General features: G+C 35.4%; 1 protein-coding gene across 9 annotated transcripts in view; it reads left to right on the plus strand.

Moving 5' to 3' along the window:
- The window catches only part of ITGB8 (integrin subunit beta 8), a 48,374-nt gene that overhangs the window by 9,587 nt on the left and 21,362 nt on the right, over nt 1-17,425 (plus strand). For 7 of the 9 annotated variants that reach the window (XR_009486221.1, XR_009486226.1, XM_059844456.1 and 4 more), the window contains exons 2-6: nt 5,381-5,466; nt 8,052-8,226; nt 10,875-11,121; nt 12,879-13,044; nt 15,744-15,902. Coding sequence is in view for 7 of the 9 variants with exons in the window: in XM_059844456.1 (XP_059700439.1) it covers nt 5,381-5,466; nt 8,052-8,226; nt 10,875-11,121; nt 12,879-13,044; nt 15,744-15,902 (833 nt within the window). In the remaining 2 variants the exon portion in view is untranslated. The remainder of the gene's footprint in view (nt 1-5,380; nt 5,467-8,051; nt 8,227-10,874; nt 11,122-12,878; nt 13,045-15,743; nt 15,903-17,425) is intronic. The other 2 variants (XM_059844465.1, XM_059844475.1) reach the window with 2 other exon arrangements.

Consider the following 17,425-nt stretch of genomic DNA (forward strand, 5'->3'; position numbering starts at 1 on the left):
TCTATGACTCTTGTTTTCTGCCAGGGCTTTCCCAATGCTGTGTTGACAGAGGTGTCCTCCCCTTTTGTCTGTGCTGTTCAGCTGAAATCCAGTCTCAGCTCTCTCTGGTGGTGTCACTCAGACCTTGCACAACGTGCAAAAAAGGAAGATCTTGATGTTTTTACCTGTGTGCTTTGCAAGGCACAAACTCATGCAGCGCAGACTTCTGTATTGCTTTGCATTTTAATGGGGTTTTTAATCACCTGTGTAGCTTCACTAATGACCCTCATGTTTAAAAGGTACTGTCTTCATACAGTAATGCAGATAAATTTGGGAACCGCAAAAATCTTGGGTGGGGGGTATATTGGCAGAGTTAGGAATGGGAAGTCCCTATCAGTTATCAGGACTTGTTCACTAGTGATTCTTTTCACTGCATTTGTTTAGATGTGCAAAGACTTCTTATTAGATTCTCAACTCTGCCTCTTACCATTTCTGTAACCACATTATGGTTTATCTCTTCCAGTTCAATTTTTCCTATTAGGAACACTGTAAAAGTTGATTAGTTTGGTTTGGAGGGGTTTTTATTTTGTTTGTTTGTTTGGAAAGGTGTTTCTACTCATGTGCCAGGTTTACAGAAGTATTTTTTGAGAGCTCAGAATTTAATAGTGTTTTACACCTTTCTTTTACACATCTTTATTTTCTTAGCACAAGCATGTCTCGTTCATGCAGAGTTTTAGTTTACTGCTTGTTTTGTTGCTGGCAATAAACATTTTAAAATCAGTGTGCAGCTTATCTTCTTTGTGTCTGAATAGTGAAACTAAAGTGCCCAAAAGTTAATGACAAGTGAAACAAATTAAAAAATCCCATATGTAATAGAAAAAATGGGAGAGGAAAGAAAAGTTGTTTGGTATTCTTCTCAAGTAATCTTAGAATTTTATTATAAAGCATAAAAAGTGTACAGTATTCAAGTTGAATCTCCTTTCCTGGGCAAGGTTGGGTACCTCTTAAAGCTGACTTTGAGGTATACCTTGTAATCCTATTGGAAAATCTGGTGATGACATACTGTGTTTTTAAGGCATGGCACAAAAGGCAGAGAGAATTATTTCTTGTTTGGGAAAAAAAAAAAAGGGGGGTGGGAAATCCCTAATTCCAGGACTGGGTTTTAGGATTGGCAGTTAAAGCGCAGACACTCATTTTTTTCCTGTAATCTGATCAAGTAACTGTCCGACATAATAATCATGGAAAAATAACCCCTCCTCTGTAACATTTTTATAAAGCTTTTCATTGTACCTGCATGCTGAGCTAGAGTGAATGGGGAAGCCATGTGTTAGGTGGGACAGCCACTCTCTGTTCCTTCTGCAGGATCATATTGCTCTGCTCTGAAAACAGAAAGGTGAAAGTAACTGCAGTATACTGCATAAAAGCTGCAGCTTTCCTCATAAATTAGGCTATACATGAGTTAGTGAAGGCCTGATTCATTATCTGTGCAGGGGGATGGCCTGGTTGATGGCTGCCCTAGAACAAGATTAGATGCACAATTGAAGGAAAAGCAGCTCTGTGGAAGCTGGATATTTTCCTATCTGCTTGCCTTAATGAGTGTTCACCAGTGTGAGGGCTATGATCAGGGAGTATAAGCTGCAAGCTATATTTTGGCTTTCTCTTTTAGGAAAGCAAGGGGTACACCCTCCAAAACCAGCACAAGCGTGTACCAGTTGTGAAGCTGATACAAATCCAAATTCTTGGCTGTACTTGAACAAAGTGCTGTCTGTTTGAAAACCTGTTTAACATCCCCTCTGAGATGCCAGAGTGCTTTATTGCTATTTCATCTCTGAGATAAATACCCTGATTGTGATAAGGTTACTTTCGTAATAAGGAGGCAGAATATAATGATAACATACAAGATGTTTGTCTTGCCTTGATCCCTCTTGTTGCAGAGAGTTTAGGCTTGCCACACCTGTGATCACTGTAAATAGCTGCAGTTGTTGGAGCATGGTTGTAATTTTGTGGAGTAGGCTGGAAAAGTGTAGTTTAACCTGATGCACTTTTTATTATATGCATATGCCTGTGCAGTTCCCAGCACAGAATTTGGCCCTTGTCGAAAATACCTTTTGGCATACATCACTTCAAACTAAGCCAGTAGAAACTAGCCCTTAGCTTTGGCTGAACAGTAACTCAGTCTTGTCTGGACTCGGTTTTTGGTGAAGTGGCAGGAAAAATCTCCATTCTTTTTTAAGTCAACTCATAAAAAATATTTCTTACTTTACCATGATTTTTTTAAAGCAACTGAAAAGTTTATACTTCAACAGTTATGGTTCTAGAGTAGGATTACAACTAAATAATAAATATTTGATGAATGAAAGCATGTCCATAAATGTCACTGTTATAATGAACTATGTACTTGGGAACCAGGGTAGTGATGTAGACAGAATAATAAAAAAAGAAATTAATTTGAATTTTTCAAGTTTCTCTTTATTAAAAACACAAAATTTTAACATTTGTTCCAATGGTACCAAGCTTCTCTATTGCCAATCTGTGATTTCATGTTGTGAAAATTGAGCTCTTGAGACTGGAGAGTTATCAGCAGAGAGTTTTGCAACCAGGAGTACTGTATATCTCATTTGTTAATGTGATCACACTGACACTGGATTTTAAGACATTTTTTCTGGCTTAGCATTCTGCAAAGTCACACAGACCCCTCTATGTTTTACTGGACAGGCTGTATTAATAAACTAAATCAAGTTTCAGTAGATTCAATAAACTAACCATACAGAAAAAAACCAATTGGGACAGTTATTTTTCAGTCAGTTTTCCAATGCATCTGGAAAATGGCACATAGACACATATTGTTGGGTTTTTTTAGCAAGTGCATATTAAAAAAAGGTGTTAATATTTTGTTCTGTGGTCAGTCAATGGCATTTAAATTAAAGTATGTGTTTTGCAGATAGGATTATATGTCTTAAGAAAGGAGTCTCAGATGTTATTGCAGGAAATTAATTAGGCCATACTTATTATTTGGCTTACTTGGTTTACTGATTGCAATGACTAGGAATTAATCTTCCTTATTCCTTATCTGAATAGCTAGAAATGCAGGTTTCTCATTTTTTTATGACAGCTATTTATTCTTATCAGAACAGCTCTGTCTCTTGCAATGAATATTAACTTGAATGGGTAGCTTCAAAATTCATGTAATTTTCTCCCTATTTTGCTCCATGGTGGTCTTAAAACCACTATTATGTTGCAGATCAGCAACTTACATTTTTCCTCGTCCTTTGACACTTTACTGAATTTATCACTTTCTGTTTCTTGTAATGCCTTTCATCTCTGCTGTCTTTGATACTCAGTTGAAGATGGAAGGGGTGTTTGTGTGCCAAGAACAATTGCATTCCTTTTATTTCTATTCCTTCAACAACTTTTCATTCTGAGTCTTTGCACTTTATGAATACTGTCTAGAAAGGTATCTGCGGCAAGGTCTACAACCCTGTGCATGTCAGTACCTACCCAAAATCATCATACTTTTTCCCTCTCCTGAAGTATGTGGTAACCTTTTCTATGGCCTCTAGGACTGCTCTTTCAGAGTGCAGAACTAGAACTGCATAAAGTGCAGTTGCTATCTTCTTATAATTACAAAAAAAGTTTCATTGTGTTAGTGCTGAATGAGCTTGCTCTCATTTCACATCCAAGTAAAACTTGCTATGCTTGGAAACCAAACAAAAACCTTCAGATTTTGTCATGTTCTTTTCTTTCTCCTTAGCAACACTTTATTTATCCCTACCTTTATCCCTTCTTTATTTATCCCTACCAGCCTCTCCCACCCTTTAATCAGTTTTCCCTGCATTCCAGCACCTTCCTGGGCTGCTTTTCAACTTACTGTTTACATCATACCTGTAGCTCTCCTTTTCATTTATGCTTTTTTTCCTCAAATTGCCTTCATGGCAGAAATTGTCAGCAGCAGTTGGTATGAAATAGAAATATTGGTCTGACCTTTGAAATTCATTAAATTACCTCTAATCTACACATTATCAGTATAATGCTGCAGCTGTGCTGCACTAGGCTTGTTAATACTGGTATATGTGTTGTTGATCATAATCATGTGCAAACTGTGATTAGTGCCTTGCATCAGCCATCGTTCTAAGTGACCTCTAGAAAACTAGGCATTTATATGATACAGGATCTCATCTTAGAATCCACAGCTGAAATCAGCAAAACAAATTTTAAAAAAGGTATTTTAGTACATATTTTCCTAATGCTGCTGTTCACTATGAGAAGTTTGTCTCATTACCTAAAAAGATGGTTTGCATTATTATTGCAGGTTGGAAAGAAATAATCCTAGATAACGCATGTTGCCAAAACTTCAGATAAAAACCAAACCTTTCATCAAACTGTTTTGATCTGATGATGCACACTATTACAATGGACCAATTAACATATGTAGCCTTCTGTTGCATGCAGAAATTAAATTTATTTTGTTGCCTTTGTATTTTCTAATATGGTAGGCTGAACATGCCAGAAAGCAATGTTGTTTAATGCAGTACTACCAAGCTGTGCATTTTGTGCCCTCCATATAACTCCTGGCAGGTGACTTCTGGCTTGTTTAGAGGTGCACTGGTCTGCAAGAGGCTTGTGATCAACATGCTGAAAGGATACACTAATGCTGACATTCCAAGCTAGGCTGACCCAGTCCCTTGAAAAGACTCTTCTCAATACCAACTGCCAAAGTTTCATAGGAAAGAGTAGTAACTTAAGCAATGATCTATAAAACAAAGATGTGAGAAGGATATAAAGGACTTTGCTGGTAGACATGTAAGTAGGCACAATTTTTGCTGTTGGTACAGAATGATGTGTCTTCAATCTGTGCCACATGTAGTGTTGGATTCATTTCTATTTGCTTCTAAAAAAGAAAATCTTCCTCTTCTGGGAAACTATTCATTGCAAAAATGAATATGCAGAGGGGTAATATTTATAGAAGGTGAGAAAATACTTTGGGTTTCATGAGGAGTGAATAATGAATAATTCAGTCTAGTGTAAATGACTTAAAGGGAAAATGTCTGTGAAATGATAAGCTACCTAGTAAATTCTTTTCTATTCAGCAGTAAATCAGCAAGATGCATGCCAAAGATAAACTTGGACTTCAAAATTATTCTAAATCAGGATCTTAAAAATTTGGCCTTGCGAATTGTGAATGGAGTTTATTCAATTTGTGCATATATTTCTAGACTGTAGAGAAAAGAAAATTGTGTTCCATTGCCACAGTGCCTTTGTTCTGTTTTACTTCTGTTTTAATATATTGTCATCACTCTTAATCTGGAGAAGTAATTTTTGAAATCTTGTTTTAAAATTAGGTATTTTACAATTTCACATATCATCATAAATCATGAATGTTTGGGTTTGTATTTCATTGCAGCGGAAAACAGATGTGCCACTTCAAATGCAATAACATGCACAAAGTGTCTTGCTTTGGGTCCAGAGTGTGGATGGTGTGCTCAAGAGGTATGGCATTTTGCTTAATTACATTTGACTTTGTATTTTAGCTGCTTCTGATCTTTATAAAGATAAAGGCCATTAAACTGAGAAAATTATAGTGAGAAATAGCAAGAAAATCTTTAAATGACCCCTAGAGACAGAACCTGAGAAATCATGTGAAATACATTTTGTTTCCAAAGGAGAAAATGCAATCTTTTATTTGGAAAATGGAAGTAATTTTAAATAAAGTGAGACCTTCCTAATGCATTCCATCTGCTTTGTAGACAGCTTTGGCAGACTTACAGTAGCTTTGAGATTTTAACAGTTTTTGGCTTCCAAAGCAAAATTACTTATCAGTACTTTGTATTAAGCCCGTATCATATATGAGAACAAGTCTATACATATATGTCTACTGCATTTAGCAAAAGGTTGTACTAACAGTGGAGTTGACTTCAACTTCACCTTATATTATGATCCTATCACAAATGGAAAAAATGATGCTTTTCTCATTTTGACACTGGAAACTATCAGTTCTGAGACTTGGCACAGAAGATAGATCTTAGGTAGCAAGAATTATTCTGAAATTATTGTTACTTTGCAAGCTGTAAGAGTATGGGAATTTCTGGTTTTGTTTGATAGAAAGCACATAACCCTGTTGATAATATGATTTGAGTAATCACTTCAGAGGAGCAAGCTTTTGAAGAATATCACTGGCAATCGCAAGCTCGTATGCTCTTTAAACTCATGTGGAAATTACCAGTGGTAGCTTTCAGATTAGCAGCAGAGAAGGTAGATAAGTTCCTGGGGTGTATCTGGCAGAGATAAGAAGAGTAAGGCACTGGTAATATCTGTGTCTTGAGTTATTAACTTAGTCTGCCAAAGGTACAAGGCTGAGTAATTCAAGGATGGGTAGAGGCATGCAGGGCTTGTTTTCCCAGAGGAAGCTTAGCAAGTGTAGATGGCACAATGGATTACAGTGTTCATTATTCTGGCCCCACGTCCTGTCTTGAAAAGGGCAAAGATTTATCCCCCTCCATCTGCATTTATTACAGAACAGCATTTCCTAACTCTCCAGTGCTATGGAGCTGCAGCAGGTCTCCTTCTAAGTAGGCACATGGACTTGGCCAGTTTCATTTCTGCTCTGCTTGTCCTGCTTCACTTCTCAAGTCAATCCTGAGAGCTGTTCATGGACACCAGGACTTCCTCAAACCCTCTTAAATAGCTGGCTCACCTACACACCATCCGTGGTTATGGAACGGCATAACCCATATTATTGCAGATGGAAATATTGCAGTGCAGCTTAGCCTGCTACTTCATGAGAAAAGTCTTTTTAATAAGATAATCAGGCCTGAGGAACTCTTGAAATGCTTTGAATTTATACCCACACACAGTGGACCTCAGAAGACACTACAAGTCTATTAGTCATTACTGTTAACAAGAATAGCTACACTCTATGCATTTAAAAATCTAGCTTTTTGAAAAGTATCCTCTAAAAAGAGTATGTAAATAGCAGTAATTTAAAAAGCAGTCTCTGTTGGTTTTAATAAGGAAGGTTATAGAAAAAGTATATCAGGGATAGACTACAAAAAGAAGATTTTAAATTTGAAAAACAAGATACAGGACTGTCATATTTCATTGTTCAGGGGCTTTCTCTAGTCTTTACAGGGCCTGGATGACTATTTATAATCTAATACATAGTTGGCTGTATTTTAAATTGCTTATTTTCTCCATTTACATCTGAAAGATAAGAGATTGTCCTTTGTTTGGTTGATCTCCAGCTTTGACTCAGATGGACCAATACTTTGAAAGACTACAAAAGATCTTGTCTTCCTCCCATCCTGCATGTTCAGAATCGTATTAATCATCAGATTAGTGGTCAGGAAGGAATTTTGCGTTGGATCATTTTGGCACAATTTTTGACAACTTTTCTCTTTCAATGCAGAAAAGGATGAGCTGCTTCTGACATCATCCTTTTACTAATCACTTTTCTGTTGCTGCAAGGGCTTTTTTATGTTGGTGACATCTTAAACTGTTCTCTCCTGTAATTATACATGATTTCCTCTTTCCGGGAATTGAAATTATGTAGTTCAGCAGGTCTTTGGATTCTGTGTGGTGGGATAGACAAATTCAGGCTGGCTAAATCTAGAGTTGACCTCTGGTGTTTCTACTAAATATCAGCCTGAGTAATGTTACCAGTGGATTCCTCTGAAAACTACCCTGTTTTGATGTTGTGGGAATGATGCTTTCTTGCTAAAATGAGCTCATAGCGTGGCACAGAACTTTTTTTAGTGACATAATAACAGTGTGTAATTTCCTTTTTTTCCAAAGTCAGCTTGTTGTGATTGTGCAAGACCCTCTTTCTCATTAATTTTTTTTTTTTTGTTTAGAAAAGGGTCAATGTACAATTAGGTTAAACTTCTAATTTAAATATTGCATCATTGTCATTATTAAAAACATATGGCTTCATGAACTTGTCCTATAATTTATGCAATTATAGTTGCATATTTTATTGTTTCAAAGACCAATATTTTGGTTTTATTCATCCTTTGAAGGTAATACAGGGTTTTTTTTCAGCTCAGATTGTTTTGTACTTTTTGTTTCTTATTAAACAGGATTTCATGGCTGGCACAACACAGAAGGGACGCTGTGACACTGTTTTCAACTTAATGAAAAGAGGCTGCCAATCAGATTTGGTTGAAAACCCCACGGTTCATGTCACAATACCTAGTGACCATGAAACAAATACACAAGTGACACCAGGAAAAGTTTCAGTCCAACTGCGTCCAGGTTGGGTCATCTCTTAACACATTGATATTATAATAAAATTAAAATAAAAACAATACTTCTAAGCACAGATATTTTGTGAAGAGGCATCTGGAATAATTATTTGGAAGAATGATGTTATAGCATTGTATTGTAGAACTGTGGTGGTGTTGCTCCCATATTCAAGTATCATCTTCACCAAGAATTGTTTCTGTCAAACACAACTCGGAATAATGCAAGTAATAAGTGGAAAGGGAATTTTAGGTATTCTTTCCTGTTTTCTTATGTGGTTTCTTGATTCTTTAGCCACTTACACTAACAGTTTTGACTTACATGTGTATAAATATTCCTTCTGAAAGTAAATAGAGTTATAATCCCTAAATTCATAATTTGACAAACTTTTTAATTATTTCTTTTACTTTCAAGTGCATTGACTAGACAAATAGAAAAATACCAAAACCATAATATAAGAAAAGACTACATTCCTAAAGAAGACTTAGGTGTTCACTGCCTGATTTTTTTAATAACTAAATAATTTGAGATATACAATTTATATGGAGATATACATATAAAATAAATTTATAACTAAATTGTATATCTCCATTTAAATTGTATATCTCCATATAAATTTATATAAATTTATAACTAAATTGTATATCTCCATTTGCCCTCAGCACAAGTCTAGCTAAATCAGTGTTCATTCTCTGTCTCTAAAAAAGCTGTAGCCAACAGCAGAAGTGAAAGTGATATAAAAGGGATGCAGGGTTATCTTTCATTCAATAAAATTTAATTTATTTCTTTTGCAAAGAATAATTGGAGAAAGAAATATGTGAGAGGGATCAATCTTTGTCCAGAAAATATTAAATGTTTAGGAGAGGTATTTTGCTGATCTTCACTGTAGAAATGGTAATTTTCTGTCAATTACAAGGGAAAAAGGAAGGATCTGCATGAGTGTAAACACAAAGGATCTCTGTTTTTCACACTTTATAATAATAAATCAGTCAAGGTAACATTAGCACTTCTTTCTTCACTCTCCTTTCAAAGAAGTGACTGATTTCTGCTTTGAGAAATGGTTTCAGGAACTGAGCTACCTCTAAGCACTGCCTCTGATCACATTTATTTCCAAAGGCATACTGGATTCATAAGGAAAAAAGTTAGCTTTCTCAAGTTTGGTTTCGTTAACATTTTTTTCAGTAAATAATGAAATTAAGTTTGGAGTTCCTTATGCTTTGTAGAAGTTTTTGCCTCAGGGAGGCAGAAGAATGAAATTTCAAGGACTCCAGAAGAAAAACTATATATAGATATCTTGCCCATATTTTCCACCTCAGGGAAACACACAGATATACCACTATAGTTTTTCCTCAAAACAGACATTTGCTACAGTATAGTCACGCAGGCAAAGATGCTTTTGTTTTGATACTGGGGGGTTTTGTCACTGTTTACATATACTCATCATTTAGGATTTATGTGGGAAAAAATAAAAGCTGCACTCAGTATCTCACTATATGCAAACTGGAGACCTGCAAGGGTCATTTACAAAAAGTAATTCAATTTAAATTGTCAAAGAGGAAACATAAATTTCGGCACACTGAAATTGTTTTCCTCATGCAAGACCTAATACAGACAAATCCTGACATTTTCAGATGGATTATGTTCAAAGATCATTGGAAGAAAGTACTTTGCATATTTAAATTTTCTGAGTCAGATCTCTATTCTGGATGTTCCTTTTCATAGTTTTTATTGAAAACCTGCATGGTTCTTCTGTAACATTTTCCTTCCTCCTGTCCTTTGCTGTATCTTCATTGCACAATACTAGATTAGATTCTCCACTCATCACATGAAGATCCTGAACTCATCTCTGCTGTGAGCTCACACTTTAAATGACATTAAATGATGGCTAATTTGAAACCGTGCATTACTGTACCCATTCTGCCCATACAAATAACTTCAGTCATTTTGCTGATATTACAGAATATTAGACAAGCAAAAATGTGAGGACTAGTTTTAGCAGCTTCCAAATCATTAACATTTATCATCTTGTAATAAGAGTTCTATTTTGTATATACCAAAAGATGGACTTTTTTTAATATTAAAATATTTTAAAAAATATATATATATTGATCCCACAGAGTTTTCTCATCAAATCTTTGGGATTTGTTGAGCAGTTTGGGATAAACTTATATCATTATTTATGTGGGGTTTTGAGGCTGTGCTGTCCTTGTGGTGTGTATGTAGTTTTAGATTCTGTCATATGACAAACTATTTGCAGGATACATTTACATACTTTGAAGTGACAACCTTGAAGTGGCTGACCCCAATTTGTATGCAGATCTGTGTCCTTTGTGAGCCACAACTGCTTTTTGTTATAATGCCAAAGGGATTGCATAACCATGAATTTAAAACAAAATGGGGAGAAGTCAGATTTTTACAATAAATTGCACAGTGCTCCTGCAAGAAAAAAACCCAAGATGTCTCCAAAACAGCCTTTTATGGCTTATTTTTGAGTGCTTCTTGGAGGTTTCATTTACTCTTAGGAGGTTTTCTTGTTTGTTTGTTTTTCTCTTTGCTGACACAAACAACTTTGTGCTGAGTTTGCTACAAAAATTAATGTATTTTTATGCATGTCCATTCAAAAATAGTAAACAAACGGATTTGTTTCTTTTTTTAATCAGGAAGTGAAGCAAACTTTATGTTAAAAGTTCGTCCTTTAGAGAAATACCCTGTGGATCTTTACTATTTAGTTGATGTCTCAGCCTCTATGCACAACAATATAGAAAAGTTAAATTCCGTTGGATTTGCTTTATCTAAAAAGATGGAGAATATTTCTCTTGATTTTCGACTTGGATTTGGATCCTATGTGGATAAAACTGTGTCACCCTATATTAGCATTCATCCAGGTAGAATCCATAACCAGTGCAGGTATGTGGTCTTTTTACATTTATTGTAGCACAGAGATGTGTATTTAATGACAGAAATATGCATTATACATATTTATTTTTAAAATTCTTCAGAATTTATCTTTGTTTCCTTTTTTTGTGGTTCTTTGACAAAGTTCCTAAGAAAATGCTGAAAATTGTTTAACAGTGATTACTTCTGAAATACCTGGTAAATGATTTCAGAAAAACTGTTTCTGTATCAGAAAAAATGTGCTGTATTTTCTTTAGCAAAACAAGCCAAAACCCGTGCTGCTTTGGTTATGTTTTGTATTTCATTTTAAATTCAACTGTTATGGTTTACCTTATTTTGGATATGTTACCTAAATTCATCACAAAGCTTTAAGTTTCTGACCTAGGTACTTTCTAGTGTATGGTCATGTATTCATTAACTCTCTCATGACAATTCTACTTTTGTCAACGTGATGTGGTTTCTTTGAGCACATTTAATGAACATAAGCGATTCTCTGATCTCCTTCTACAGTTCTAATGTGAAGGAGCTGCTCTTTTAAATACAAAAGATGTTCTGGCCTGCATTTCTTTATTCATGCCATGCCTTATATACCTTGGGTTCAACACTAATATAAAGTGAGGGATCACTTCCAAAACCCCCGGAGAGCAAAATTATACACAACAAATTCAGAGCTGTATAAATGATAGTAGTTGGAAAAGTGAATATTAATTCTTCATACTTCCTTGCTTGCCTTTCCTGGAAAGACATGATCCAAAGTTCTGTGAAGTCTCCCTATGTACCCTCTGTGATTTCAGTGGGTTTTGAATTGGTTCCTAGCAGTGGAATTCCTTCTAGAGATGTGACTATCTATGGATAAAGCAGTCATCTAGACCATCTATATATAGTGAGTGGATATTGATTAGCATTTCTAGATCACAGTGTCTCCTAAGAGGAGACATCTGCAGAGGTATTAATCCTTTCAATGCCAGTTTGTCTTCTTTAACTGTACCTTGATTTGAAGAAGAGCAGGTTACAGTCTGGATGCAGTAGAAATTAAGAGTTGGAAGCTGCTCAGCATCTCTGAAATGGATGAGCACTTCAACTTCTGCCATCAATCACAGTTGTGAATAGGTGCCAGGTCAATGATTGCTACACTAGCTTACCTACGATAAAAATCAGACTTTCTCCCTTATGCATAATTTGAGAAAGTATCATTTGCTATGATGTTACTGAAAATGGATTTTCTCATCTATTTGATGAGGTAATTATTATTAATTTCAGTATTAATTTTGTGTACTGTTATGTAACACTAGTAGATATAGGAATTTAGATTTTGTTATAGTTCAATAGCCTGTGTAGCAACCTATTAAAAGATCTTACTGATACAGTATGATAGTCCTTTCTCAGGATAATAAAAAGCAAAGTGGTACCATGTTGTCGATATTTCAAAAGGTTTTATATACTCCCTGAAATCATACCATCCCTCTTGTAGCATTTTTTGTTCTGTATGAAACACTGTTAGCATATTAACTAAGTTATTATATGCACAATTCCATAAAATACGAAATAATATAAATTTTTTGTAGTTAATTATAACAACAAAAAGGTTAGGGTTACTTCCCACTAAACTTAATTTCACATGGACTTGCTCTTTTTTTCTCTAAGTGTTTCTTATTCTGTGCTACCTACATCTTCATTAATATCAGGATTTTATGGGTTAATGGGGATTCAATGTTTTCATCTCCTTCAAAGGAAAAATAAGGCTTTTTATTTGTTTTGTTTTTGTACAGTGATTACAATTTAGACTGTATGCCTCCTCATGGTTATATTCATGTGCTATCCCTGACTGACAATATAGCAGAATTCAGAAATGCAGTGAATAAACAAAAAATATCTGGGAATATTGATACACCTGAAGGGGGTTTCGATGCGATGCTCCAAGCAGCTGTGTGCCAGGTAAGGAAGGAGCTTATTTACAAAAGAATAAAGAAATAGTAATTCAGGCACTATATATATACAGAGAGAGAGAGAGAGAGAGATGAACTGGTGGTCAGTGTTCCTGAATTCAAAATGCCAGTACTATGCCTGATAATGCTAAAATTTTTTCTTCCTTTCCATTATTTCCCCCTTAAGTAAAAATTTCCAATTGAAACTGAAAAAGGAGAGCATGAGGGAACGTGTTTCAGTACTGGTTATGGATATTCAATTTCTGGCTTTAACCAGCCTAACCAACATAGGATGGATGATGAAAGCAACTGCTTCTTGTTTCAACAGACACATGCAATAATTTCAATCAATTACATAATTAGTTTCAAAAATCATTAAAGCACTGCTTGTGTTCCTCAAGGAAGACATACCATTTGACATTTCTTCTCCTTAAGAACTTGAAAATTGAAGATGTTTTACTTAACTGCTTGTGTAATAAGGAAAACAGAAGAACTTCTATGTTCTCAGCTTTTAAAAATTTCAAATTTTAAAACAGTACAAATCAACTAAAAGTTAACGTTTGTCTATTGATAAAATGTCATCACAGTCTCTCCTGTGCAGAAAAGGATAGAAAAGATATGCATTGATAAGTCTCAACCTGTAAGCATATTAGATAAAGAGAGTTTGTTTTGCTCTAAAGAGCTATTTTTGGTTGTTGTTTTTCTTCTTATGCATATTAATGCAGTACAAATTTTGAAATTTGGCTGATTCGTGGGCTTGGTAATGCTCTATAAAATATTCAACTCCCATTCAAATCACAGGCTTGGCATGTTTCTCATCTGTTAGAATGATGTCAGGACAATTGTTTTATCTTGTCCATCTTCACACTATTTTTCTGCACAGTACAATATCTCAAGAACAAAAAGTAATCCAAACTATGCTACAAATGGATAGTTTGGTCCAATTTTATTTTCAGTTTTGATGAGCAGGTAAGTAAAAACCACGCTTCATAAACACTGTGATTTAAGCTGTTACAAAAAATTATTCTGGAACTTTGGAAAAATTCCTAAAAATTCAGTGTTTCTCACTGGACACATTCCACACTTATGACATGTGAGTTCTAGAATAATATATGCTTCCAAGAACAATAGAATGGAAACATTAATGAGAATGTGGAGGCTTTGCTGCTAAGTGAATTGTGAACTAAAATGGATGGTAAGAATGTGCAATTCATAATGACCATCATGAGCTATAAATTACATTAATGTACACTCATTTTGCCTACAATAGACCCTTATAATTTGATCCATCTTGCTTTAATCAATACATCATAGTTTCAAGAGGTAGCAAATTAGGGCATGGAGCTACTTTAAAATTTAGATTGCTGTGACATACATAGGTAGGATTCATAGAATCACAGAACATCTCCAGTCAGAAGGGACCCATAAGGATCATTGAGTCCAACTCCCTGCTCCTTACAGCATTACCTAAAGCTAAACAAGTCTCAAGGTGACAAAGTCAAATGATGCAGTCTTAGGAGAAGAGGTTTTTACAGTGCTGGAGGAGAATTTGGAATTATTTAAGACAAATCCTGTTTACAAATAAAACTTAAAATACTCTTTCTTTAGAGGGATGCTGTCTAGGAGTGTCCAAGGGAGACTGAAGCCTAAAGTATAAGTTGGAAAAGACGTGACACCCCTCTGTGCTTGTTATTTTTGCTGGCTTGAGATATTTAATCCCCATTCAGAGATAGTAGAGAGTGAGCCTGAGAAGGGAGCTAAATTCCTCTCCATGAAGAAAGGAAGGCAGAGAGTAAATCACAAAGTGTGGCTGAGTACATGGACGTTTCACATGAGAATCGTAGAGATTCTGTGTCATAAGGAGAGAAAATGGAAGCAGTGAAAGAGTAGATGGAATAAGCAAGAGAGGAAATAATGAAAAAGCATATGATGTGTTTCCTGTGTGCCTCAGAAATTTGATTATAATGGCGGAGATAAATGTTTTGAAAATAAAATTTGCCATCTAAATCAATTTAGGTATAAGCTTACCCTGTTTCATCCTTCACATCACCAAATTCCTGAAAGGCATTCAATTCACCCTTGAGGCTGCCACTTTGCTATCAATCCCCTAAGATGGTGAATAAATGTAGCATTTTGCTGCTTAATAAGGAATTTATCAATTTATAATTGCATTAAGGCCTTCAAACTTTAGTTTATTGATTTGTGATTGCATACTAATGCACTTTCCAGGAAATTGTGTAGGAAAAGAAAATTATGGAGTGATGAGAATATAAATCAAAGTAAAAATAGAGCAGTGCCAAGTATCAATATGGATGATTGCATATTTACTGGTTGTAATTCTTCCTAGGACCCCAGAGGATTTTACAAACTATGGGCTTTGCATTTGTACTTAATAGTAACATACACAATGTGGCAGCTGTTATCAAGCCCACTGTATGGAGCATAACTGACATGTATAGTGGGACATGGCTCTTTAAAAAGCAAAGAAAATGGTAAATGGAAAAAAGCAAAGAAATTGGTAGTTTTCAGATATAGTACATTATGCCTATTTCCACACAAAACGCTTTAAATAGCCTGGTCTAAATGCAATGCTGCCAGGCAGTGTAACATCTGAAAGTGGTCTTTTATGTTAATTTTTCATTTTGTGTTGATTACTTTAGAAAATAGGTAGCAAATGCTTTCCTATGCCTAATTTTGTTTTCTTTATAGAGCCATATTGGATGGCGTAAAGAAGCAAAGCGACTGCTTCTTGTGATGACAGATCAAACTTCCCATCTGGCCCTTGATAGTAAATTAGCAGGAATTGTAATTCCCCATGATGGAAACTGTCATTTGAAAGATAATGTGTACATCAAAGCTACGAGTATGGTAAGGTATATGTCATGGATTTTGCCTTCAGAGAGGCAGTGCAAAAGCGTTTAAAGGAGGTTTTTAGACTGCTCTCAAAGCATTGCTTTTATTTCAGTTATTAAAATAATCCTTTTTCAGGTAGGCAAGTTGTGAAATGAAGAATTGGTTACCTGGTATATTGACATTCTTTTTGTGTGGACTAAAGTATTTTGGAGTCTGAAAAAAACAGTACACAGCAAAGAAGGATATGTTGTGGTTTTGGTGTGGGTTCTTATTAGCATCTCATAAAAATCACACACATATTGTATAAAATATAAGTAAGAAGTGTGTGGTGTGATATTTTGCACAAGTAGAAGCTGATAATATGTAGGAGTTGTACAGTCGTGCTCACAAGACAAAGGTAGTGGCTATGGTTTATGGTCAGAGGATGCACAGTGTTGGTTGAAAGATTGGTAAGAGTAAACCAGAGGGCATACAACAGCAATGAGTTACCTCAAATGGATGGACTACCATTAAATGCATCCAGATTTCACAGTAGAAAGCCAATGTGTGGTAATACAAACCTCTGCAAAAAGTTGCAGCAAATCTGCTGTAGCAAAGTAAGATGCCTTTGACAGATTTTTTTAGCTTTCAAAGTATTTCTTCAGTAATAGATAAAGTAGTCATAAGTGACTGAAGAAAGGAATTTCTCCTAAGAATTATAGTTTTCAACTGCTTTGGGTATTTTCTTAAATAAATATGAATTGTTTATTTAAGAAACATGAATCACTGCTTAATTGCAATGTAATCCCCAGAAAGCAGAAGTATGAGCTGTGGTACAATTAGAGCACATTGAAGTTTTGTTCTCAGTGCTGGCTGCCCTTAGTTAAAGTGTATATCCTGAGTTCAGCCAGAGTCAGCAATGTGAAAGTGAAGTCAGTGAGGGCTTGTGTAAGTGAGGTTAGACCTAAATGTAATCCTGGCAACTGTTATTTACAAGGCTGGTGGAGCAGCAGGAAGAGGCTGCTGGCTGTTGTGTTATCATGAAATACAGGAGGTTTCTGGGAAGCAGTGAGTGTTTGGGACCTTTCTGAGCGGAGGAGGGAGATCAGTGTGTGCTAACAGGAAGGCTATTTAGATTTCCGTTCATCTGACGTTCTTGCATTCATATACTCCCTCTGTCACCTCCTGGATATTTCCTCACAGATGTCAGATTTTTTTTTTTCCCATTCTAATCAGTCTATTCAGTTTATTCTACTTAGAGCGAATAATCCTGAAACTTCTCTTTTCCAAAGCAGAACATCCTCTATTTTTCTTTCTTTTAGTTTTCTTTGTTGCAATGCTATAAATCAGAGAACGTTTGCTCTGCTTATTAAATAATTGCTAAAGGTACAAATCTTATTTGGTGTTCAGGATTCCTTTGATAATAAAGATATTGTCTGTTTCAGGAAAAAAAAAAACAACAAAAACCAGCAAACTGTATTTGTTTTCTGTCCAACTTTGGGAATTAATTTCTGTTGCAACTGGAGAAACTCACCAATGGAAAATATAGACAAAATTAA

Source organism: Haemorhous mexicanus, chromosome 1 (genome assembly GCF_027477595.1).
Source record: "Haemorhous mexicanus isolate bHaeMex1 chromosome 1, bHaeMex1.pri, whole genome shotgun sequence".
In the NCBI taxonomy this organism is placed as follows: domain Eukaryota; kingdom Metazoa; phylum Chordata; class Aves; order Passeriformes; family Fringillidae; genus Haemorhous; species Haemorhous mexicanus.